We start from the raw sequence: 23,346 nt of genomic DNA on the forward strand, positions 1-23,346 counted from the left end.
GAGCTTTTGGATTTCTCCTCTGTGTGATGCACTTAATGGTAATGCTGGTGTGATACAAGGAGAAACAATGAGAGCTGACATTTTACTTCCTTTCCCTTCCAAAAGATTTGGGAACAGCATCAAATCTATTTTAGATTGATAAAACATAGCTCAAACTTAGGAGAGCTGCAGCCCCTTGGACATTACATGAGGCACATTGTGTACTCCACAGGCATGAATCCCAGCTCCTTAATCTTCATTTGATATCTGACCTGTGACATTCCTGAAAGCTAACTTTTGAGAGGGAGACTGAAAAGTTACCTCAGCTGTACTGTGTTTTAAAGTTTGGAAAGAATGATCCTCCTTCCAGGACCAGCTTCTCTAGGAGGTTCAGGCCTGTCTGTGTTTTTCTCTCACCCTTCTCACACTGTGTTAGCCATTGCTGTGTGTCAGGCTGACTGAAGAACAGGTCTGATAGAGATCAGCATCCCCAAAATGCTTCCAGGGAAGCTGGGTTACTGTTCAAACAAACTGACATATAAATAAGAATTTGTGTGTGCTTGCCTGTGTATGTGCTTTGAAAAGACAGTGAAATGATTAAACTGACATTTCTAAGGAAAATACCATTGGCACATTTGCTACCTCTGTGAACAAAACTGGGGGGACAAAAGGGCATGCACCTTCCTGGCTGACAGCTCTGCGTGTGCTTGTGGAGAGGCATGTGGGTAAATGGAACTGAGGCACGGAGTGAGCAGGTTTGGTAGCAGAGAACGGACATTTGGCTCTTTTAGGAGTCAATAAAACTGGAAACACTTAGAGCAGTGTTGAGGCAATGGTAATTACATCAGAAGTGGAGAACTGTTATTGACACAGGTGAAGAGTAATGAGTACAAATCTGCATAAATATTAAGAGTCCAAGGAATTATTTTGAAAACATAGACCTTCTTAAATAAACATGCAAAAATAAAGATTGTGTCACTGCCTGGCAATAAGAAATACCTAATTCAGGGTAAGCTTTATCTTTATGTTGGTTGTATCAACATACTCCAATGGTGAACTATGAGTTCTCCTTGAAAAAATAAATTGTGTCCACATAAACCAACATCAAAATAAGCTATTTAATTCTAGGCAACTGCCAGACAATTTACATTGCTTGTTTAAAAGATGGATTTGGAATGTGCAGTGTGACTGTTTTTGGAAGGAGGATGTGATTTGTAACCTCAAATCTTGTTATCTTTAAATAACTGTCCAATTTGCTAACTTTTTAGACTGGTTAGATCATCGAGCAGCACCCATTTCTTAGCAATGCACCAATATTATACAAGAGCATTTTTGAATGCACTTAAAAAACCTTTGATTAGACTGGATCCCTTCTGTTGCTGGGTTGGTACAGCTGGGTGGCAGATGCACAGTGAGGAACTGGGCCTGTGAGCTGTCATTTCCCCAGCTGCAATACTCAGGCACCCTCTCTTCCCTGGTTTTCATGGATTTGCAACCACCCAAGAGTACACTGTGCTTGTTTAATAATTTGTCAATAACAAAATCTTATCATTGGTGTTTCTTACACGATATTCCTTGAGTGCCTACATTTCCAACTGGTTGCCCCAATCCTGCTATCATAAATTTCTCTGCTTTTCAAAAATAATGTATCATTTTACTTATCCTTGCTTGAGGTTGGTGCTTCACATGCAGATGCTTAGCTTTCCCATCCTTGTTCACTGAAACTGCTTAGAATAACAGAGGAAAAAACTAAGTTCCTCCTCATTAGTGTGTTCAAGATTAAAGACAGAGGGGAAGAGGATCGCTGGCACACTGGGATGGTGATTCCTTTCAGATGCTGTGTCTTACTGGGTGCTTGTCAGGTCAGGCTTATGACCACATGAAGAACCTGAATGTCCATCAGTCTGTGAGGCCTGATGACATGCATCCCAGAGTCCTAAGAGAATTGCCTGATGGAGTTGTAAAACCCCTCTCCAGGATATTTGAAAAGTCATGGCAGCCCATGAAGTCTGAAGTGACATCTTTAAAAAAGGATGGAATAGAAGACTCTGAGAACTACAGACCTGTCAGCCACCTCAGTGCCTAGGAAGAACATGGAACAGATCCTCCTAGAAGCTGCACTAGGACATGTAGAAGACAGGAAGGTGGTTCAGGACAGCCAGCACTGCTTCACCAAGTGCAAATCCTGCCTGACCAACCCAGTGGCCTCCTGTGATGGAATGACTGCAAGAGTGGGGAAGGGAAGGGCTATGGCTGTTGCTTATTTGGACTTCTGTAAAGTCTTTGACAAGGTCCCTCACAACATCATTCTCTCCAAGTTGGACAGAGATGGATTTGATGTGTGGACTGTTAGACAGATTAGTAAGTAGTTGGATGGTCCCATCTGGTCAATGGCTCAGAGTCTCGATGGACACCAGTGACAAGTGATGTCCCTCTGAGGCCTGTACTGGGACCAAGTGCTGTTTATTGTCTTCATTAAGGACATTGGATCCAGTGCACCTTCAGCAAATTTGCAGATGACACCAAGCCGAGTAGTGTGGATGACACACTCGAAGGACAGGATGCCATCCAGAGGAACCTAGACAGGCTGGAGAAGTGGGGCCATGAGAATCTCATAAGGTTTAACAAGACCAAGTGCAAGGTGCTACACTTGGATTGGGGCAACTCTCAGTATCAACACAGGCTGGGGGATGAACTGGTAGAGAAGTTCATCATGGGGGTGCTGGTGGATGAGAGGCTGGACATGAGCCAGGAATGTGCATTTGAAGCCCAGAGAGCCAAATTTGTCCTGGGCTGCATCCAAAGCAGTGTGGGCAGCAGGGTGAGGGAAGGGATTGTGCCCCTCTGCTCTGCTCTGGTGAGATCCCACCTGCAGGATCCAGCTCTGGGGTCCCAGCACAGGAAGGACATGGACCTGTTGGAGCGAGTCCAGAGGAGGCCACCAAGACAACTGGAGGGATGGAGCAGCTCTTCTATAAGGAAAGGCTGAGAGAATTTGGTTCATTCATCCTGGAAAAGAGAAGGCTTCAGGGTGACCTAATTGCAGCCTTCCAGTACCTGAAGGGAACCTGCAAGAAAGATGGAGAGGAAATATTTACACGGGGGAATGGATTAAAACTGAAAGAGAGTAGGTTTAGATTAGATATTAGGAAGGAATTCTTTACTGTGAAGGTGATGAGGCACTGGAACAGGATGCCCAGAGAAGTTGTGGATGCCTCATCCCTGAAAATGTTCAAGGCCAGGTTTGATGGGGCTCAAAGCAGCCTGGTTTAGTGAAATATGTCCCTCCCATGTCTGCGGGATGAAACTAGATGATCTTTAACGTCCCTTCCAACCCTAATCACTCTGTCTTTTCTCTGTGTTATTTTGGAAAGGTCTCCTGCCAGGAGTTGCAAATTCCTGTGACAGCACTGGTGTGCATCAAAGCCTCGGATCCTTCGGGGTTTGATTTAAAACGAACATTTGCGATCGGACTTTAGGCTTGCAAATACTCGCAGTCGTGCCCGGAGTAGGTGTGCAGGTGGAGTGACAAACCCCCTTAAACGAGGGCTCAGTTGCCGTGTTTTCGGGCCCTCCCAGGGCGTCCAGCGGCTCCCCTCCCGAGAGCTGCGGGAAATGGCGGGGTTGTGTCTACATGTTTACGGCTCTCGGGGTCGGCCCGTCTCCCGTGCCACCCTGGGGAGCGGAGGAGAGCCGGGAGGGCGGCGGGGGCAGCGCCACGTCGCACCTCGGGCCCGGGGCGGGAGCGGCACCGCTGCGGGCGGGGGGAGCCGGAGCCGGGGCTGCTCCTCCCCCGTCCCGGCTGGGAGCGCTTCATCCACGTTTGCAAGTTTGCAGCGCTGGGAGGAGGAGGAGGAGGAGGAGGAGGAGGAGCGGGCGGGCCGGGGCGGGCGGCTTTTCTCCCTTCCCTCTTTTCCCTCCCTTCCCTTCTCCCCTTCATTCCCTCCCTTCCCTCCATCCTCCCCTCCCCGCTCGCTGCGCTCCATGGCGGGGCGGCGGGGCCCGGGCTGCGGGTCGCTGCTGCTGCTGCTGCCGGCGCTGCTGGAGAGCTGGGCCGCCTGCCAGGCGCCGCCGGTGCCCGCCGGGATCCCTGCGGACGGCACGGAGCTCGGCGTGGAGCGGCGCTTCGTGCCCGAGAGCTGCCCGCGGGCCGTGCGCCCCGGCGACTTCGTGCGGTACCACTACCTGGGCGCCTTCCCCGACGGCACCCGCTTCGACTCCAGGTCTGGCACAGGCGGGGGTGGGCGCTGTCAGGGGGAGAGGAGGGGAGCCACAGGTGCCGTCCCCCCACCAGGGTGATTTTTTGGTGGATGTGCACAGATTGTGGCGCTGGGTGCGGGTTCTGTCCCCCTGCTTTTCCCAGCAGTGCCTTTTGGGGTGAGCAGTTGGAAACAGCGGCAGGATGAGCGGTGTCGTTCATGCGGGACATAGAGATCCCCAAAGGGAAGATGTCTTTGAAATAGGAAGGGCAGAGAGCTGGGCTGTGACCGCCGGGGACACGAGGCAAGAGCTCTGTGTCCAGCCTGCCCTGGTTTGCTGCCCTCATGGATCCCACCACCTCCTTGCAGCTGCTTCTCCCTCCCAGGCGCTGAATGGGAGTTTTGTGCTCCAGGACCATAAGGTTATTTAGCTAGCCTTAGCCCCATAAACAGGAGTGTATCACAGTAGTGATTTCCTGCCCGTTTCATTTCCTATGGCTCCTCCAGGCTCAAACCTACTCGAATGAGATTGTTTCTGAACCATTATCCTTGCCAAAAACATAGGGATTATCAGGCTGTACTTACTAGAATTTTTTGGATACTTTATCCTTGCATAAATGTGACCTATGCACAGTGAAGTGCCCGGCCGGTTTCCTGCTGTTATTTTGGGATCAGGAAGCCTAAACAGTGGGATCAGGAGATTGTGAAGGATGCTGCTGCTGCCAGCTGATTTGTTTTTTCTTACTTCATTCATTGCCATTGATCAAAGTATTGTTTAGAAAGATAAAGCGAAATGTATTTTCAGTAATGCTGGTAATCTCCCTTGTGCTTCAAGGAAAATCTCCAGCCTTAGGGCAATAACTGTCCTCCAAAGCTCAGCTCTCCCTCTGGAGCTGACTGTAGTTATTATGCCAGGAGTGCCATATCACCAGCACGTCCCTGAATAGGCACTTCAGCTGGTGCTGGTGCAGTTTCAGTGAAAAGGCACAGCTCAGGCAGCGAATCCATTGGCAACTGACGGGCTTGGAACATAAGTGTTAGCTGTGGATGTGAAGACACATACAGGCAGCATCCTCGTGGCTTATTTTATAAATATGTTACAATTCAGAAGTGTGTTTCTGATTGCTGCTTGTGCATTGAGACAGGGCACCTGGAGCTGGAGGGGCTGCCCAGGCGCTGCCTCTGATTTCAGCTCCAGGTTCCTCGTCATTTCATTCTGAATTGTTTGGGGCAGGAACAGACTGTGCAGAACTGTACAGCATTTATCTCTCTGGATCCTCTAAATATTAGTAAATAAGTAGTGATGGTGATAGTTGAGTCCAACTTGAATATTTTTGTGGCTGCTTTCATTTCAAAAGGGTGCAAAATGTCAGGTTTGTTCAGCTTGGGTTTTTGTTCTAGATGGCAGCTCATGTTTATTTACACTTTTGTTATTCATTATGATCTTTTTAAAGACAGTGTTTAATCATGTTAAGACATGGAAAAATAGGAGGATTTTGTCTTCTGTAGGTTAATATTTTGGAGTGCTTGCTCTAAAATCTTTGGTATTCCCTGCCAACAAGTTAGAAATTCAGTCAATTTATACAAAAATAAGCTCGTCTTCTTACCTGGTTTTTGTTTGCTTTTTTTTTCCCAAGTTTGTGAGCATGCTTACCAGCATCAGTTTAATTGAACACTACTATGAAATCAGTCTAGAAAATACTTCAGTTGTTGAGCTAAGGGCAGTTTTGCTTTGTTCCTCCTTCAGCTCTTGGAAATGCTCTTGAGTTTAAAAATTAATTTTCTGTATTTCCAAGTAGTGGGTAACAATACTGCTCCTCATGTTATCAGTCTGTTGACAAAATCTTAGTAATCATGACTGTGTCACATCAATTAGCATATTATTATTAGCTGGGTTATTTTTGCATCAGCATTTGCATTTTTTATTTCAATGCCCATAAAAATGATTTCCATTTGAAAGTCTGAATTTAATTGCCTAGTCATCCACTATTAATTTAGTCAATTCCACTAATAGAAACAAATTTGGCTTGGTTTTAAGGAATCTGCAGTCAGTCCTGCAAAGCTGCATGGTCTGATCAGTGCTTTGTTCAGTTCTCTGCTTTGCATCAGTGTTCTCTTAATTGTACCTTTATTTTACTAAAAAGAAAGCTCTTGTAAGTTCATCCCAGATGAATTTCCAAGCTTTGTCAATTGCTACAAAATACCATTTTGGAGGGTTTTTAGAACTTACTATGTTACTAGTTTTAACATTTTAATTATGGGTTTGTGTGTATAATAGTATTTGTCAGTCCTAATTTAAATATTTTCCATCCTTTCCTGGGAGTGGGAATATTACTGCAACCAAAAGTGAATGCTCAGTAATAGAGGGTTGTCTACTTTAAGAGAAATGCTTGCCAGAAAGAAAAAAATAAAAAAGGTGGAACAAACAGAGATCACTCAGTAAAATATTTGGGAGACTCAAGGCTGTGGGACTGTTAGGAGGCTCAGTATGTTGTGGAAGTGATGTGTACAGTCTTGGAAGGAAAGTTTGACATCATTTCCCTAGGGATGTCCAGCTACTGGCTGCTTTCCAGAATGTTAGCATGCAAAAGGCACAAGCCTTTTTTTTTTTTTTTTTCCCAGGTCTGACTTTTCTTTCTTTCTTTCTATCTATCTATCTATCTATCTATCTATCTATCTATGTAAAAAAATTATCCTTGAAATTATAAAAGGGATTTGGGAAAATGGAAGCAGTAAAAACTTAAAAATAGGCATAAAGCTTTTGAGATGCTTCTTGACATGTGTTTATATGTTGCTTCAAAAAGTCCAATAGCAGTAATTCAGGCACATCAAAGTGGGGTCATTGTGCAGATTTAAGGTGGTCAAACAAAACATGTAAGATAGTGTTCTGCTGTGGTAACACAGCTCTTCTCCATTCTCTCTGGAAAACTGAGTAATTTAAGCATTATTTATTTTACCTTTTGAATATTCATGTATTATCACAGAGTAGGATCATTTGTTTCTTGATTCTTGGTTTGGCAAACTTGCTGTTTAGAACATGCCTCTGTGCTTTAAATGAGAGCCATGGAAGTGGAGGAGAAAATAACCTGTTGGCAAACCTCACAGCTACTACTTAAAAAGGCATCTTTTTCCCTTTCCCCTTTTCCCACAGAGATTGGAAGTGTGATGTCTCACATTGTAAAGCTTACAGGTCTTGTATAATACTTTTGTGATGTTACTGACTGAAATCAATATGCCAGGATCTTACTGTGGGAGCAGTTATCCTTTCAAAGCTCATAACAGTGTTTAATTTTTCCTTCTCTTCCTTAATTTTCCAATGCTGCTTTTAATATTAGTGTGTCAATTAGCTGTTTGTAGTTCTGGCCTTCAGGTGCCTGTAGTACACATTGCACTCTGCACTTCTGTTCATGAGCAGTGAACAGAAGGAGAACTGTGTTGAAGTCTCAGGAACATCTTGGATTTGCCCCTTCCTTTAGGACCTGTCTTGTGATAAAGTTGTGCTGACAGGGAAGAGGGAGGCAAGGTGCAGTTAACTCTCATTCAAAAAAAAAAAAAAAAAAAAAACAAAAACAGTGGAAGGGGGTGTAAATGAACCACTAACAGTTTTTCCTGCTTTTCCCCCTTCAGCTATGACAGAGGATCCACATTCAACGTGTTTGTGGGCAAAGGCCAGCTTATTGCTGGGATGGACCAAGCCCTGGTGGGCATGTGTGTGAACGAGCGTCGCTTCGTGAAGATTCCCCCTAAGCTTGCCTATGGAAGTGAAGGAGTCCGTAAGTACAGCACAGGGCCAGCTGCTTGTGTGAGGGATTCAACAGAGCAGATAGGAAATGGAGTCACAGAAGAGAAGGGTAGAAACTGCACGTAGTGAATTTTGGGGAGGTCATCCCCTGTTCCTCAGAGGTGTTTGTTAAGCCTATAGCATAAAGTAATCTCTCCAGACTCCCTCTGCATGCTGGAGGAAGAGCAGTTCGCTGCAGAAGACCTTCAGGAAGTGAGCCTTGCTATGAAAGTTAATTATTTATTTATATCTACTATGGGTTTGACCCATACTTCTGAGGGCCAGCCTGGCAGAAAAGTGGCTATAATTAATTTGAGCGAGACTGCTCCTCGAAGGTGTTTTGTAAATCAAAAGGTTTAATAAGTAAAAATATCAAAATAAAAAATGTTACAGAAAACAAATGAAAAGCCACACACAGGTGTCTGAGAAATCTCAGACACCCTGCTACAGACACCCCAAAAAGCCTTTACTTCCTTTTGTGCTCTTTCTTAAATACTGAATGCTTTAGGAGGGGTAACCTGGCTTGCAGCTGATAAGATCACCGAGGGATTTTTGAGTTCCATTCTCAGAGCCCAATCCATGCCCCTATGCTGGCAATGAGCCAGTCCTTGTCAGGGGGGTATGGAATAATCTAGGTAAACTTCCTAATATGTCTGAAGGTAAGCTGAACCTCTTTCCCTGTTTGGAAGCACCTGCTGGGGGTGTAAGAGATGCTTTACTACAATCTACCTCCCTGTTAAATACTAAATGAAACCAGAATTGTGGTTTGGCATTGCAGTGCTGCACAAGGTCTTGTCAGTTCCAAAAGTATCTTTGTTCTACAGCCTCAGAGAGGCTATAAATGCCAACTCAAGATGGTTTGCCTGATGGACAGTTGTGATAAGAGTTCATCTTGCTGGATTTCCCCCCATAAATAGCTGCAGCAATGGCAAGGGGCCAAGGAGTTGTAAGCACAACAGGAAATAAGGTGTGCATTATGCAGTTTTTTTAGGGTAGGCATGGATTGTTTTTTTTTTGCTGATACCTTGAATAAAAAGAGAAAGAAAACTCTGTGTGTGGCTTTGCTTTTGCAGCTGGTGTGATCCCCCCCAATGCTGTGCTCCATTTCGATGTGCTCCTGATAGATCTGTGGAACTCTGAGGACGAAGTGCAGGTTCAGACTTACTTCAAACCTGAGAAGTGTCCTCGGACAGTCGAGGTGTCCGACTTCGTACGGTACCATTACAATGGAACATTCTTAGATGGGACCCTCTTTGATTCAAGGTATGCAGCTGGGCTGTGTGTCTTTGTGGAATTTAATAGGTATCTCACCAGCATTTGCTTCCCTTTGACCTGTGTAACACTTAATGCTAATTGCCCAGAAACACAGGAAGTGAAATCTGGCATCAGATGTGTGTTAGTAATTTATTCAGGGATTACAGGATGGCAGTACTCACTCAAACCAATAAAACTGTGCATTATTTCTTCATGGGCATTACCAATCCAGATGCTTTTTTAAATTTTAAATTTCATTTCTGGTATTTATAGTACTATTTATTGCAGTCAGTTAAAAGTCTCTGTAACCAGTACAGCCATTCAGATTAGATACAAGTTTTGGAAACTTAGCAGGGTTTCTAAGGAAAGTGAGCCCCTAACACTCTCTTACTGAGATTTTAAGTGTACAAGCATGTGTGCTTCATTAGAGCCCAGTGGAAAATGATGCTTTAGTAACAGCTGCCTGAGAGCTGCTTTTCAAAGCCTCTGTGAGGCTCCTGACCTAGCTAAGCTCTCTGGAAAACTTCCCAGCCAGCCCTTGGTAAATGAAGGACTGAGACTTTTGGCCTAGCAAGTTGTGAGTTATGCTGTGCACAGTATGTGGATTTAAAGGTTAATACTGTTCTTTCCTGTGCCAGTCTGACATTTGGTTGTGATTTTCCTTTCTCATGTTTAGCCATAATCGGATGCGAACTTATGACACTTACGTGGGAATTGGATGGCTGATTCCTGGTATGGACCAGGGTCTCTTGGGAATGTGCGTAGGAGAGAAGCGCATTATCACAATACCGCCTTTCCTGGCATATGGAGAAGATGGAGATGGTAAAAGTTATTCCTTTAGTTGCTCCTCTTTTTTTTTTCAATCTCAAGTCATACATGTTTTAAAACAAACTTTCTGTGTTTTAAATTTATGGGCAGTGTTATTACCCTGTTCAGAGAGCCACTGCTTAACAGGCATATTGTTGATACAGTTGTAGTATTTATATACTGAAATTTTATTTCAATCAAGGAATATAATCTGTGATTATTGTCTAGTGGCACCAAAAACTTGAAGACAGGTAAATACATAATTCTTTCAGACTGCCACAGAAAGCAGAAAACTTTTAAGAAAAAAATGTGTTAAATGTATTTTTAATTCCAGATGGGTTTTGTTGGGTTTTTTTCACAAATGCTGTAGTGGTAACTACAAAATGGATTGTTTTGGGAGACTATGCAGCCTGCAGATCATACACAGAAGTCCCGATGTTAAATAATGGGGCAGTTAGGTGTAGCTTGTGACTTTTCCTTACGTTCTTTCTCTGCTCTGATGTTTAAGGATGTGTCTGTGGTGGTACAAGATTTCATACCCCTTCTGTGGCTTCATCACCATTACCTGTGAGGCTGAAGAGGCCTTTTTCAGTGAAGCAGTGCCATCACTGTGAGAATAGAAGGAAATTATTGAGCTGGAGAATTCAGTGAAAAACCCTGAACCAAAAAATTACTGACTAGAAGCAAATTTGCAGAGAGACCTGGAATAAATTAGAGGGCTGGACAATCACCAGCCCTATGAAGTTAAACAAACTCGATTCTGCACCTGGGGTGGGGCCTCCCTGGTGGTGTGCACAGACTGGGGAATGAGGGACTGGAGCGCAGAGCTGTGGAGAGGGCTCTGGGGGTCCTGGTCAGTGGCAAGTTGAACATGAGTCAGCAGTGCCCTGGCAGCCAGGAGGGCACCCCCTGTCCTGGAGGGCATCAGGGACAGCATTGCCAGCTGGGCAAGTGGGCAAGGGAGGGGATTGTCCTGTTCTGCACTGGGGCAGTCTCACCTCAAGTGCTGGGGGCAGATTTGGGTACCCAGTATAAGAAAGCTATTAGAAAGTGTCCAAAGGAGGGCAGTGAAGATGGTGAAGGGCCTTGAGGGCAAGCCATGTGAGAAGCAGCTGAGGTCAGTTGGTCTGTTCAGCCTGGAGAAGACTGAGGGGGAGACCTCACTGCAGTCTGCAGCTTCCCCATGAGGGGATGAGGAGGGGTAGGCACTGATCTCTTCTCTGGTGACAAGTGAGAGGATTTCTGAAGTTGTGTCAGAGGAGGTTTAGACTGGATATTAGGAAGAGGTTCCTCACTCAGAGGGTGGATGGGTACTGGAACAGGCTTCCTAGGGAAGTGGTCACAGCACTGAGCCTGACAGAATTCAAGAAGTGTTTGAACAATGCTCTCAGGCACATGGTGTGACTCTTGAGGTGCCCTGTGCAGGACCAGGAGTTGGACTGATGATCATAAGTGAATCCCTTCCAACTCAAATAATCTATGATTCTAATTTGTTTTGGGAGGGGAAGTACATTAGTTTTCTTCAACAAACGTGTTTAAGCTTCTGCTAGAACACCTGCTGTGTCTTACCAATTTTCTGCTCCAACACTTTTGTAGGTAAAGAGATCCCTGGCCAAGCTTCCCTTGTCTTTGATGTGGTTTTGCTGGATCTACATAACCCCAAGGATGGTATTGCTATTGAGAACCAGGTCGTGCCTGAATCTTGTGAGCGGAGAAGCCAGACAGGAGACTTTATCCGGTACCATTACAATGGCACGCTTTTGGATGGAACATTATTTGATTCCAGGTAACCAAACCATTCAACTCTACAGATTCCATTTCCGGTTTGATTACTCTCTCATGTCCATAATATGCTCAAACACAGTTCTTTGCTTTTTCTTCATTTTTGAAAATTTTGAGCGGACTTGGCATCTTTTTAAAAGGCTCATAGCAAACTTTTCTATATGGGAAGGAAAAGAGCTGTTTTGTACCTTGGGTTTGTCACAGACGCCATCTAGGGGTAGTGACCCACCCAGTGAAGCCAAGTGCTTTAGGCACACGAGCCTGAAGATTCTTTCTCCCATAGTTACCTGCCAAATAGGTAATACCACTGGAGAGAGAGAAAATAGATATGTGATTCCATTTTATGTCCTGAGAATAGTGTGAGGCTAGTGTGAGGTTACTCATGTTTATACTTGAAAACTGTTTGCGTTTTGAAGGCTAATGTCTTTCAAGACTGAATTATGGAATTGCAGAATTCAGTAAGAGGGGTTTTCTGTGATAAAGGAAGAGGGATTACTGTGCAGTAAATTCAAGGCTCTGTGAGAACATGAGCCTTGTGTACAGGATCAGGTGAATAATACCCTTGTAGCTTTCTGTGACTTTGGTTACTTTTAGTGGAGCAATGATTTACTGTCCCACTCCAGCTTTTGGAACAGCTGGCAGAAGTAGCTAAAAGGAGGTGAAAATGAGCCAATGTAAAATGTTTTACGAAATAAGCTCAGAGAAAAAAACGTTAATACTACTGCAGCAGCCATTTCTGTAGATCTTGATTTACAATTTGTGAAAGCTTATAAGTTAAGAACTCAAAGCTCATCCACAGTGTACCTATTTCTCTTTATTGAGATATAAGTATTTTCTGTAGTAATTAATCAACTTTTGAAAATAACTCTAGTATTTATATGTGGGTTGCTGTCAAGAAATAGTAATAAACGCTTTGTAGACAGCAGCCTCTACATCATTCTTAAGTGCTGAGAGTTGTTAGAGGGGTTGTTCATTAAAACATGGTATCCTGACCTCCTGCAGAATTCATAAGTGAAGAAATAGAGCAGCTAACAATAGGGATTGAAAACCCTGGAGCTATCCAGGACAGTTTCTCACTAGTAGAGGAAGCATGCCAAAAGCTCTGCGAATGGCTGGGGTTGAGAGCTCTAATAATATTTTCCTTTGCCTTTTTACTCTGAAATATTCAGCTGCAGAGCTGTCCTGGGCAGCTGAGCCAAGGCTGTCTGGACTTAGTGCAGTTGAATAAACCTCTGAATTACATCAGGGTCTTGTACTGGTTTAGTTCTTTCCCAGAGGTACCTTGTAAAGATGAATTAGAACCTTTCTGCCTTCTCTTTCTTGGGCTGTGCTTTTGTGTAACATGCCTTGAAGAAAGGCAGAAGACAGTTATGTTCATGTAAGAAACATCATTTGTTGTTGTAGCCTTGTTTTATTCTATCATGAGCAGGTCCTTCAACCTGTGTCTAAGTGGTTGGCTTGGTTTGGAAGGGAAGGATGGTGTTGATACTGCTTTGTTGTCATGACTCATTTTCATATTGTGCATCCCAGGAGAACCCATTTATCTCACCTGCTCCTTCTAGTAGTTGAACTACATAGCTGTGGTTGCAAAATGAGATAGTCTTCAGGGTGTCTCATGGAAATGAAGCACTTATCAACTATAGCTGGTTGATAAGTGCTCATTAAAGTGGTGTCAGGGAAGAGGAAATTTTAAAGGAGTAAACAATTTTTTTTTTCAGTTACTTGTCAAAACCTGTTATCTGTTTAGTTTAAAATGCATAAATAAGTGTGATTTCAAGATACAGTAGAAATGAATTTGCAGATTTGCTGGCTGTTCACTAGCCAATGTCTCACTGCTGGGTAATCAGTGGCTCGTGTGTCACTGGCTGATGGAACCTGGTGGCCTGGATTCAAGGCACAGAGTTCCTATGTGCCTCCCTGGTGCTGGTTAATGACTGTGTGTTTGACCTTAACTGGTTTAAGAATTGTGTTGCAGAGCTATTGCAAGAGCCCCTGTTTGCTTGAGTACACCTGACACTGCTAAAATGCAAATGTTTTCCGTAGTTATTCGCGAAACCATACGTATGACACCTATGTTGGGAAAGGTTATGTGATTGCTGGAATGGATGAAGGTTTGCTGGGTGTATGCACTGGTGAAAAAAGAAGAATAATTATCCCCCCTCATCTTGGATATGGAGAAGAAGGGAGAGGTGAGCTTGGCTTTGCATTCAAGTCTTCTGTAGTTAAACCTTTATTGTTTAGTTAATCTGTGTGTATTTTCATTTTTCTGGCATTTGAAGGGTTTATGAATTATTTAATTATTTTGTGGACATCAAAGTGACAATTCCACATCCAGAATTTGCAGGATTGTTTTGATTAGCTAAATAGGTAGGACAGTATAATACAGAGCAATCTCACATGTAACTGGTAGCCTGACTTCATTTGGGTAAATGGTGTTTCAGGCAGACTGGTACTTGGATGCCAGGAGCTCTGCAGTGTGAGATCTTCCTTTCTGTGTGTCTTAAATTCTCTATCTTGAAGGAGTTCATCATGCAAAGTTTTCTTCCCCATTCCTTCCACAGCCACAGGTTTTGTGGACTTCTAAGCCACCTCTGTAAATGGCGATGCATGTAACAGTGAAGTAACCCTGTATGTGTTACATACAATTAACATTTCTTTGGGAAGACTCATTGCCATCTAAACAGATTGCTATGGGAGGCTAAATATGATAATGCTTCTAGCTGATCACAGCGTTGTGGCTGAAAGCCTTTCTTCCAGGAATGCAAGTTCTGTGCTGTTAATTTGGAATTAGACTCCTTTACTGACAAACCCCAACCCTAGGCCTGAATGTGTCTTGTTAGTCCTGGTAATGCACATAATCCTGGGAAGAGGGAGAAGACGTTGCCTGCTTTTAGGATAATTTAAGGAACTGCAACCTTTTATGTTTAATGACATTCCTTGAGTCATGAGAAGTTCTTGAGAATTTTGATGCTCAACACTGAATTGATACAAACCAAATGAGTTATTTAGGATACTCACAGGAAATACATGGTTATTGCTTCATTTCTGCATAATTTTAAAATTCAGGATGACAAAAGTTTTTCCTTCACCATTGAACTGAGTGCTTAGTGCTTTCCCACTGGCTGTCTTTCCTACGTTGGATGCAGCTTCCATCTGTCACATCCTTTAATTCTGAATGAGAAGAGCAAAATGACTCAGTATCAGACACAGCAGGAATACATATTCCTGCAGGGAATTCCTACCTGGACATCATCTGCCTGTTTGGGTATCATTTCTTTCTCTATTTATCTAATTTGCTTCCTATTTAGGAAAGATTCCAGGATCTGCAGTGCTGGTCTTTGACATCCACGTGGTGGATTTCCACAACCCCTCAGATTCAGTCAGCATTACTGTTCACTACAAACCTTCCAACTGCACTGTGCTCAGCAAGAAGGGAGATTACCTGAAATACCACTACAATGCTTCACTCCTGGATGGAACCCTGCTAGACTCCACGTAGGTATTTGAATGACCTGGTAAGGAAAATACTCCCAGCAGCAGTGAAGGCAGAATGAATTCCCTGTAAAGCAAGGTGGCAGGAAATAAAGAATTTTTTATTTTTTTTTAACTGAGTGTTTATGTAGAATGTATTTTTCTCTTTATGGCTGGCTGCCAAAGGTACATAGGAGGAGGAGAATTTAAAGACAGTCTGTCATAGCATAATGAGAGAACCAAGAACAAAAAGGATGTAGGAGTGTGTTGGAGAAGAACGTAAACAGTATGTGTGGAGTGATGAAACTTGTTGCATGGCATTCTGTTTAAATGGGCTGGTTCATGCCATGACTACACAGGTCTCATCATGAATGAACTGTTCAGGTTTATTCAGTTTCTTGGATAGGATTTGTGTTCTGTGCTGATTCAGTGCTCCTGAGAGAGGTCTGGTAGGGCTACTCTTTGTGGTCTTGTTAAAGGTACCTGGAGTGAGGTTTATAGTAAATGGTCACCTGTCATGTCTGTAGCACACAGTGCTGCTCCTGTATTGTAGTGTGGCTTTAAGTGTCAGCATGGAGAAACTATCAGAGGGCTTGATTGTGACTGTGAGGATAACAGGCCTCTTCCTCCTCTCTCTTGGCAGTAGATTTATGAGGGAAGCAAAAGATTGCTCCAGTCTGTCTCCTGTAACACTGAAATGAGCCTGGCACACAGCTACAAGAGTATTTCTGTTTGCTTCCTCTTTTTTTGGCCTTAATCTTTTGAATAGTGCAAGTCATCCAAACAATATTTTATTTTTTGGAAGGGAAGTTGGGAAAAGCTATTTTTAACTAGGTTGTAATGAACACAGGAAGCAGCTCATAGGTTTCACAGTGTACACAATAGCTTGCAGAGCTGAAAAGCTGCCTTAATTTGGAGCATGTGTTGCAATGCTGTAGGCAAGGATGTATACAAGTAATATGTTTGGATTTAAAACACTGTTTATATGTCAGGAATGCTCAATTTCCATTTTTGTAGCAGGAACCAAGAGATGCCGAGACCATCTTAATCAAAGCAGTTTTTAGAGAATCAAAGAGCATGAATCATGTGCTCCCAATTTTTAGGCTGACCTCTTAGCCACTTAATTGTTTTCCTTCCAAATACTACTCTGTTGTACAAGCATGTCCTGCAGAGGCACAGCCAAGCCAAATAACCAAAGAAAGGCAACCAATAGAATAAAGAGCCTTAATGCTGCACACTCTGCCTTTAGAATCACAGTATATCTTTGACTTTTAGGCTTTTAGCTGGTGATATTTTCTAATTTTAGAAATGAGCCATGGGCAGCAAGGTATAATTCAAAATTTAATTTGGTTAAATAGCAGTAGTAATAGTAACTGTTCATGTTAATAATTACTACATTATAGTGACTGATTTCATTAAAGAGGTGGCTGATCCATGAGAATGCACTCAGATCCCTATATAGAGTTGATGGTCCTGGGATGAATGGACAGCTGGAATTTTTACATGTGCTTAAAAGTCCAATTACAACAGTTTAAAAAATGTGGAAGGCAAAAGCCCGTATTTCAAGATAAAATACCTTGGGGTTGTAATTGGCATGATTAATGATTTTAATTGGATTTCATTCAAGAAGCCTATAATTTTAGTGCCAGAGGACATGTCAGCAGCAGAGACTTTTCTGTTTAGTGCTGGCTGTAACTTGAGAAAAACTTCAGGTAACTGTTTGGTAGAATGAAGTATTGGGTATTAAGTTAATTTCTGGCAATGACAGGACAGTACTAGAAACTGCTACTTCTGTAGTCATTTTGAAGAATAGGAATTTTCCATTTCATGTTGATTTTTTTTTTTCCCATTTTCCCCTTCCTTTGCAGACACAGCCTTGGCAAGACCTACAACATAGTTCTGGGATCTGGTCAGGTGGTGTTGGGGATGGACATGGGTCTTCAGGACATGTGTGTTGGGGAACGACGGACAGTTGTTATCCCACCTCACCTTGGTTATGGAGAACATGGAGTTGGTGAGTGCACATCCACTTAGCATCTCTAGAGTGACTGAAACACAGGCGTGCATATTTTATGAGATGCCTGAATGTATTTTTTAGAGGTTTTTTGTGTCATTCTTTCAGCACTCCCCCTCCTCTCTGTTCCCCAGTGGAATGAACATGCTGTCTGTCTGTCTGTCTGTCTGTGTTGCATTTCAAGTCCTCCTGTTGCTGTGGCCAATAGAAAGACCATCACAGTACAAAAGAGAACACATGCCCCCAGTAATGTTGCTTTGTCAGAACAGAAAGCTCCAGGCAGTCTGGTGTTGCAGAGAGATGCAAACACTCTTTTCCATGACAGAGAGTTGGGTGCTTGTGTTTGGACATGGGATGTGTTATTCAGGAAACAGAGCTGTAGGGGACTGGTCAGCACTAATACAGTAGGAAATTCAGAAGATACATAAACTGAGTGTAAGATGTGAAACAGTGTCTTGGTGCTGTTAAAACTCCAACACAAATACATTTTAAGGCAGCTTTAGGGCATTAAGGCTTATCAATTTTTAATGACATGGATAGCAGTAATAAAAAGAATGATACAGACAGAAGTGACAAGAACTTTCCAGGTATGTTGTTTCTGGTCTTCCTGGTTAAAAGATTTAAGGGGAAAGGAGTCTATCACGAGATCACCAAGATCACCAAATTCTGATGTGTATGGAAACAGTTGCATAAGTTGCTGTGTTCTTTGAATAGCTCCAGAACAGTCTGTAGTTTATAAAGACTGTCAGGCATCATATGCAGAGCTTAATGGAGAATTAATTTGCCTTAAGAGATTAGAATGCATTTCCACTTGTACTTGTCTCCTGTGAAAAATTAGGATTATTATATATATGCATTGTTTTATACAACATTTTCTCTATTATACATTATAGGTAATAGCATAGCTCTACGTAATAAATTGAAAATTTCTTTGTAACATGAAAGGTCTGCTGTTTAAAATAACTGTCATAAGTATTCACCATTGTTCAGGTTACATTTGATACATATTCTGAAACATTGCATGATTTGTTAGTGTGTTGGTATATATCCAGCTATCTGGAGAAATTGCTTGTTTGCAGTCTCTTGCAAACAGATTAGAGGTGAACTTGATTTTTCTTTTTCAAGACTAAATTAAGCTCCTTCCATGGTTTCCCTGAGGTAATATCTCAAGCTGTTGCAACACTGTTGAGTCTCATGGAAATCTGCTGATACACAGCGTATTGGTGAGATAAAAGAAAATGGATTATTCCTACAAGTTCAGTTTTTAAAAGTAAAAAAAATGGATACAGTTAGAATCACAGAATTATAGAATGGTTTGGATTAGAAGGGAATTAAAGATCAGCTAGTTCCATGAGCAGAGACACCTTCCACCAGAACAGGTTGTTCCGGGCCCCATCCCAACCTTGCCTTGAACATCCCTGGGGCATCCACAGCTTCTATGGGCAATCTGTTCCAGTCCCTCAAGTTTTATTATGAAAGGTTCCTTTTGTGATCACCCTTGGTGAAGTGATCAGGAAGATTTTATGGGCTAGAGATCACACTAGAGAAGTGCCTTAGGGAGCAGGAAGATAATTTTTATTAAAAAAGGAAATTAAAAGGAAATATGCCCTTCAGTGTAAGTGAGGATAAATGTAAGTGATGGATAAACCCTCTGTGTAAGTGAGGATTAATACCCCTCTTGGCCATTTGTTGTGACAGAAGGAGAAGTGCCTGGTAGTGCTGTATTAGTTTTCGACATCGAACTGCTGGAATTGGTGTCCGGCTTGCCTGAAGGATACATGTTTGTATGGAATGGGGAAGTCTCTCCCAACCTTTTTGAAGAAATAGACCAGAATCATGATGGAGAAGTTCTTTTGGAAGAGGTAAGCTGAGATGATGAAAACACCTGCAGTGGTTTTCTTCTACCACCATCAATGCCAATGTTAAAGGATAGAGTCTTTCCTCATTTTCTTCTCTTCTTCTGGAATAGTGTTTTCCATCAAGGGAATAGGAAGGCAGGGTGCCAGCTAAAACATGGCTATTCAGCTTTAAAGTTTAAAAAAAAAAGAAAAAAGGACTGTAACAATGGTCATACTGCATAAGATCATTTACTGTTGTGGTTTCCTTGGTCAGCAACAAATCCTTAGGACTTAAGTGTAAGAGGCAGAGCTGGTATCCAACATTCTTTGCTGCATCAGCCTTCTTGGTGTGTGTCTCAGTGTTAATTGGCAGTTTGTGGTGAATTCTTGAGCCAAAGCTGAGCCTGCAGCAGTGCATCCAGGAATTGTCTAATCCCTTCTGGGGCCTGGTAATGCTAGTGGTCACTCCTTACACGTATGAATAGTGTGCTGTGCAGTCAAGTCCTTCCCTTGCTTGCTTTTAAAATTTGCATAGTGAGAATGTCGTTGGGTGCCCTAGTCGAAAGCCACTTGCTTTTGCCACCATCTCTGATGACATAAACCTCTGTGAGATTTTCCTCTCTCTTTTCTTTTAACTCAAATTCTATTTTTTATTCTCTTCTGAAGTCTTCTTTGTCACCTTTCTCTATCCTTCTGTTTTGTCCCTTCTTCTTTGTCCCTTCTTTTCTCCCTGGAGTGGTGCTCCCTTCAGTGCTCACAGGGCAGGCTGTGGCCTTGTGGAACAGCCTGAAATGCCTTTGGGGATTAAAAAATCTAATACGGTAAAATCAAATTCTTGTTTGCCCTTTTCCTAGCACTCTCCTCCACCTCTTTGTTTTCCTTCCATCTCCATCTTCTCTCTTTTGTTTACCTCCACGTCTGCCCTTGCAGAAAAGAAAAAGCTTTTACTGGTTTAGAGAAAGAAGTAGGGTGAGGCTGTTGCTGTCCACATCAGCAATCATTCTTGTGTGGGCTCCCTCTAAGATGCAGGTTGGTTTCTATTTCACAGTGTGAGGTTCATGTATCACCATGCAAAATCACTGCCCTCCATCTGTACAGAGCTGTTTCTATGTCCAGCTGTCCAACCCATCTTTCTCCTAAATGATGAAAAGAAATTTTTCTTGTAATGGGTCCAAAACCCACTGGAATGAGTGAGGAAATCCCTGCTGAGCTCCACAAAGAGTGATTTAACTTCACCTGTCTGTTCTAATTAGTCCAGTTTGGGTGGTAAACTTTATAGAGTAGTAACAGTGTCCTATGTACACTTAATAAGTAGTAAAATGCTGGATTCTCTTAATTTTCAAATGTCCTTTTCACTGTGAGCTGTTTCCTTCTCCTTTCCCCCCCTCTTAGTTTTCAGAGTACATCCAAACTCAAGTTGATACTGGCAAAGGAAAATTAGCTCCTGGCTTTGATTTTGAAAAGATTGTTAAAAATATGTTCACCAATCAAGACCGGGATGGAAATGGTAAAGTTACTGCTGAAGAATTCAAGTTGAAAGATCAGGAGGCCAAAGAGGAGCACGATGAACTGTAAAGATAAGAAAGAAACCCAAGAATCCTGAGCTGACCTACTGTTCAAACACGTGTACCAGAAAGAGTTTTGGCAAGCATGGTTCTGGAAGGATTGCCCTTGGATAGCCTGTGTCTGCCTCTGCCTGGGTGTGGGTAGGCTGTTAAAATAGGATGAGATTTTCAGTTGGAATTGTTAGATATATCTGAAAAAAGTGTTAAGTGCCTCAAGGTGGGATGTATAGACAGGTAAGGAGTGTCCTGCTGTATGTGGTGCCGTGAACCACATGTGTATGTAGGGTCTGCTTTCATGCTAAAGATCCAAAGTTCTAATTGAACAATACATGGTCAATTGGGTGGATGGTGCAGAGAAGACCTACCAAGTGCTTTTAAAAGAGTTTTAAACAAACCTTTCTTTATCAGAAATATTTGTATAGGAAAATGAACCAGAATATTCCCTGTAACAATAACCTGTAAAAGTTGTCAACTGTTGATCCGAGTTCCTTTCAGAAGGCATGAGCACGCTTCCCAGTAACTGAACAAACTTACATGGATTTTTGCCAGCAGAAAATATGATTTGCAAATTGCAGAACATGGCTGTGCCATTGCAAAATTTACATAAGCTGTGACTTCAATTAAACAGACCTAGAATTGATGCTGTGTATGTACTGGGTTTTTACCTCACGGAATAAAAGTTTCCTACCATCTGTGTTGTGCTGAATTAGTAACCTTGACTCTTGCTGGCCATTCCAAAATCTTTCTAGCTGCAACCTTATTTATAGTTTTATTCGACATTAAATATTAACATAGAGGGTCCAAGTGCTGTCATAAATACTGGACACAGTTGATTTTGCGTTTGGCTTCTGTCTCCTATTTTGGGAATTGATAGATTAAGGAGTAAGTACTTAGAGTTTAAGCAGTGGAGCAGTCTGCAGTGGCAAACAAACAGACAGACAGTGATAGAATCAAGAAACAGGCCCATCTGTTTGTGTGTGCTAACGTTCTGGCCCAGCCCTCAACACAGTCAGCCCTGGGAGTGCTGCTCAGATTCTGTGACTTGAGACAGTCACCCGTTAGCTTGACAAAGGCAGCAGAGCTGCTCAGCGCTAAATACACGGAACAGACCCGTCTTCTGGAAGGCCGTGGGATCCCCCTCAGTACCAGCATGCAAAGAGCACAAACACATAGAGTGAGGCACTGTCAAAGAGGAGTGGGAAGGGAGTTGTGCTTCCATTATATGCTTTGTGTCTAGTTTCTTGCTTTCCTTGATTTGTACATGTGGGATGTAAGCTCCCTGAGATGCTCTTTCTAAAAATTGGTATTTCAGTTGGATGAAAACATTTTGTATTGGTTTTTAATGCAGTTCTTACAAAAAGTGCAGTGAAATATTTTTTTGATACCATTAAATGTTGGATAACTGATCTTTTTGTTAAATAAAATGTTGATTGACTATTACTTTTAAAGTTTCTTATTTTTTTTTTTCCTGGAGTTTTGGTGGAGTTGAAGCAAATACCTTTCCTGCAGCTCTCTTCTCTTATACACAGTAGGCTTACCCCTGAATATGTTCAATACTGCCATTAATGTCCAGGAAAAAAAATTTCAACTATGATAATGGTTAAGTTTATACCTGATGTAGAAGTTGTGAATATCAGGGACAGGCACTTTGATTCCAAAGTTTGGGTCCAGAATGGCTCCTTACCGTCTTGTGAAAGCAGCTCTCTCAGCAGACTGTTTTTCCCTTTTACTTTACTTGGAAGCAGGTTGCTCACTTTTTGTTGTGGTTCAGATGCAGTCCCTTCTGTGTGCTGACAAAGCTGAGAGGAGTGGGAAGCAAGTTGTGATTGGAGTACTGCCAGAAGCAGAATTCAATGTGGAAACAGCTCCTTACTCTGTTCTCATACGTATCCCCAAAAACCCAAGTCTGTCTTTGGATATCCCCACTCCTTTTGGGGGAATGGAACTCAATGATCTTTAAGGTCCCTTCCAACCCAAATCATTCTGTGATATCCTGAATTGTTTTGTCTGAGAAAACCTTAGTGAAGGAACCCAATGTTTCTGCATGGAGGAACATTCCAGATGGATCCCAGGAGGTGGGCTGAAGAGTTCCTGGTAAACCAGGATAACAGAGTTGTCCTCCAAGGCAGATGCAGTAGAAAGAGCAGCACTGAACTGCTATCAGTTGGTGATCACAAAAATTGCTGTGCTGGATTTTTTTGGAAGTGCTTGTCAGCGATGGGATAGCAGGGATGACTTTACCAGTGCTTCTGGCTAGGGTAAATTCATCTGAAATTCTCATGCCATTGCTCCTTAGGACTTGGCAAACACAGCTCGTGATCCATCTAATGATGTTTTTCCTTCAAGAGGAAGTTTTTGTTGCCCCCTCACCTCATCCCTCCAAGCCTGCTGGTTACCATTTTGGAAATAAGAATGCAGCTTTGGGGAAAATCAGAGACTATATGGAAAAACTTGCTATAAAATAATGGTGTTCATACGGGGTATTGCCCAGACAAAGGCAACAGAGTGATAAATACTTTTAAGTCACCATCCTGTTAGAGAAGGTGGCCTGTGAGGAATATGGATATAAGGGAGATACTTTCTATGTCAAAATGTAAAATAATTTTTTAAGGAGAAAGTAGCTATTTAGAATTAATCTAACTATCTATTTAGAATT

General features: G+C 42.6%; 1 protein-coding gene across 1 annotated transcript; it reads left to right on the forward strand.

Annotated features, from left to right (window-relative positions):
• Nucleotides 1–3,906: 3,906 nt before the first annotated feature.
• Nucleotides 3,907–22,130, forward strand: FKBP9 (FKBP prolyl isomerase 9). Its single transcript, XM_083867151.1, has 10 exons — nt 3,907–4,202; nt 7,806–7,951; nt 9,033–9,222; nt 9,890–10,035; nt 11,617–11,806; nt 13,846–13,991; nt 15,111–15,297; nt 17,142–17,287; nt 18,986–19,149; nt 20,518–22,130. The coding sequence occupies exons 1-10, from the start codon at nt 3,964–3,966 to the stop codon at nt 20,698–20,700; spliced, it is 1,737 nt and encodes a 578-aa protein (XP_083723277.1). The 5' UTR covers nt 3,907–3,963; the 3' UTR covers nt 20,701–22,130.
• Nucleotides 22,131–23,346: the final 1,216 nt, after the last annotated feature.

The sequence above is a fragment of the Zosterops lateralis genome (genome assembly GCF_965231275.1).
Source record: "Zosterops lateralis genome assembly, chromosome: 1".
In the NCBI taxonomy this organism is placed as follows: Eukaryota; Metazoa; Chordata; class Aves; order Passeriformes; family Zosteropidae; genus Zosterops; species Zosterops lateralis.

Excerpts from the sequence above, each read along its gene's own strand:
- FKBP9 (XM_083867151.1), top strand. The coding sequence starts at position 3,964 with ATGGCGGGGCGGCGGGGCCCGGGCTGCGGGTCGCTGCTGCTGCTGCTG. Across the intron at positions 7,952-9,032 it reads CTATGGAAGTGAAGGAGTCC|CTGGTGTGATCCCCCCCAAT; the intron begins GTAAGTACAGCA and ends TTGCTTTTGCAG. Across the intron at positions 10,036-11,616 it reads ATATGGAGAAGATGGAGATG|GTAAAGAGATCCCTGGCCAA; the intron begins GTAAAAGTTATT and ends ACACTTTTGTAG.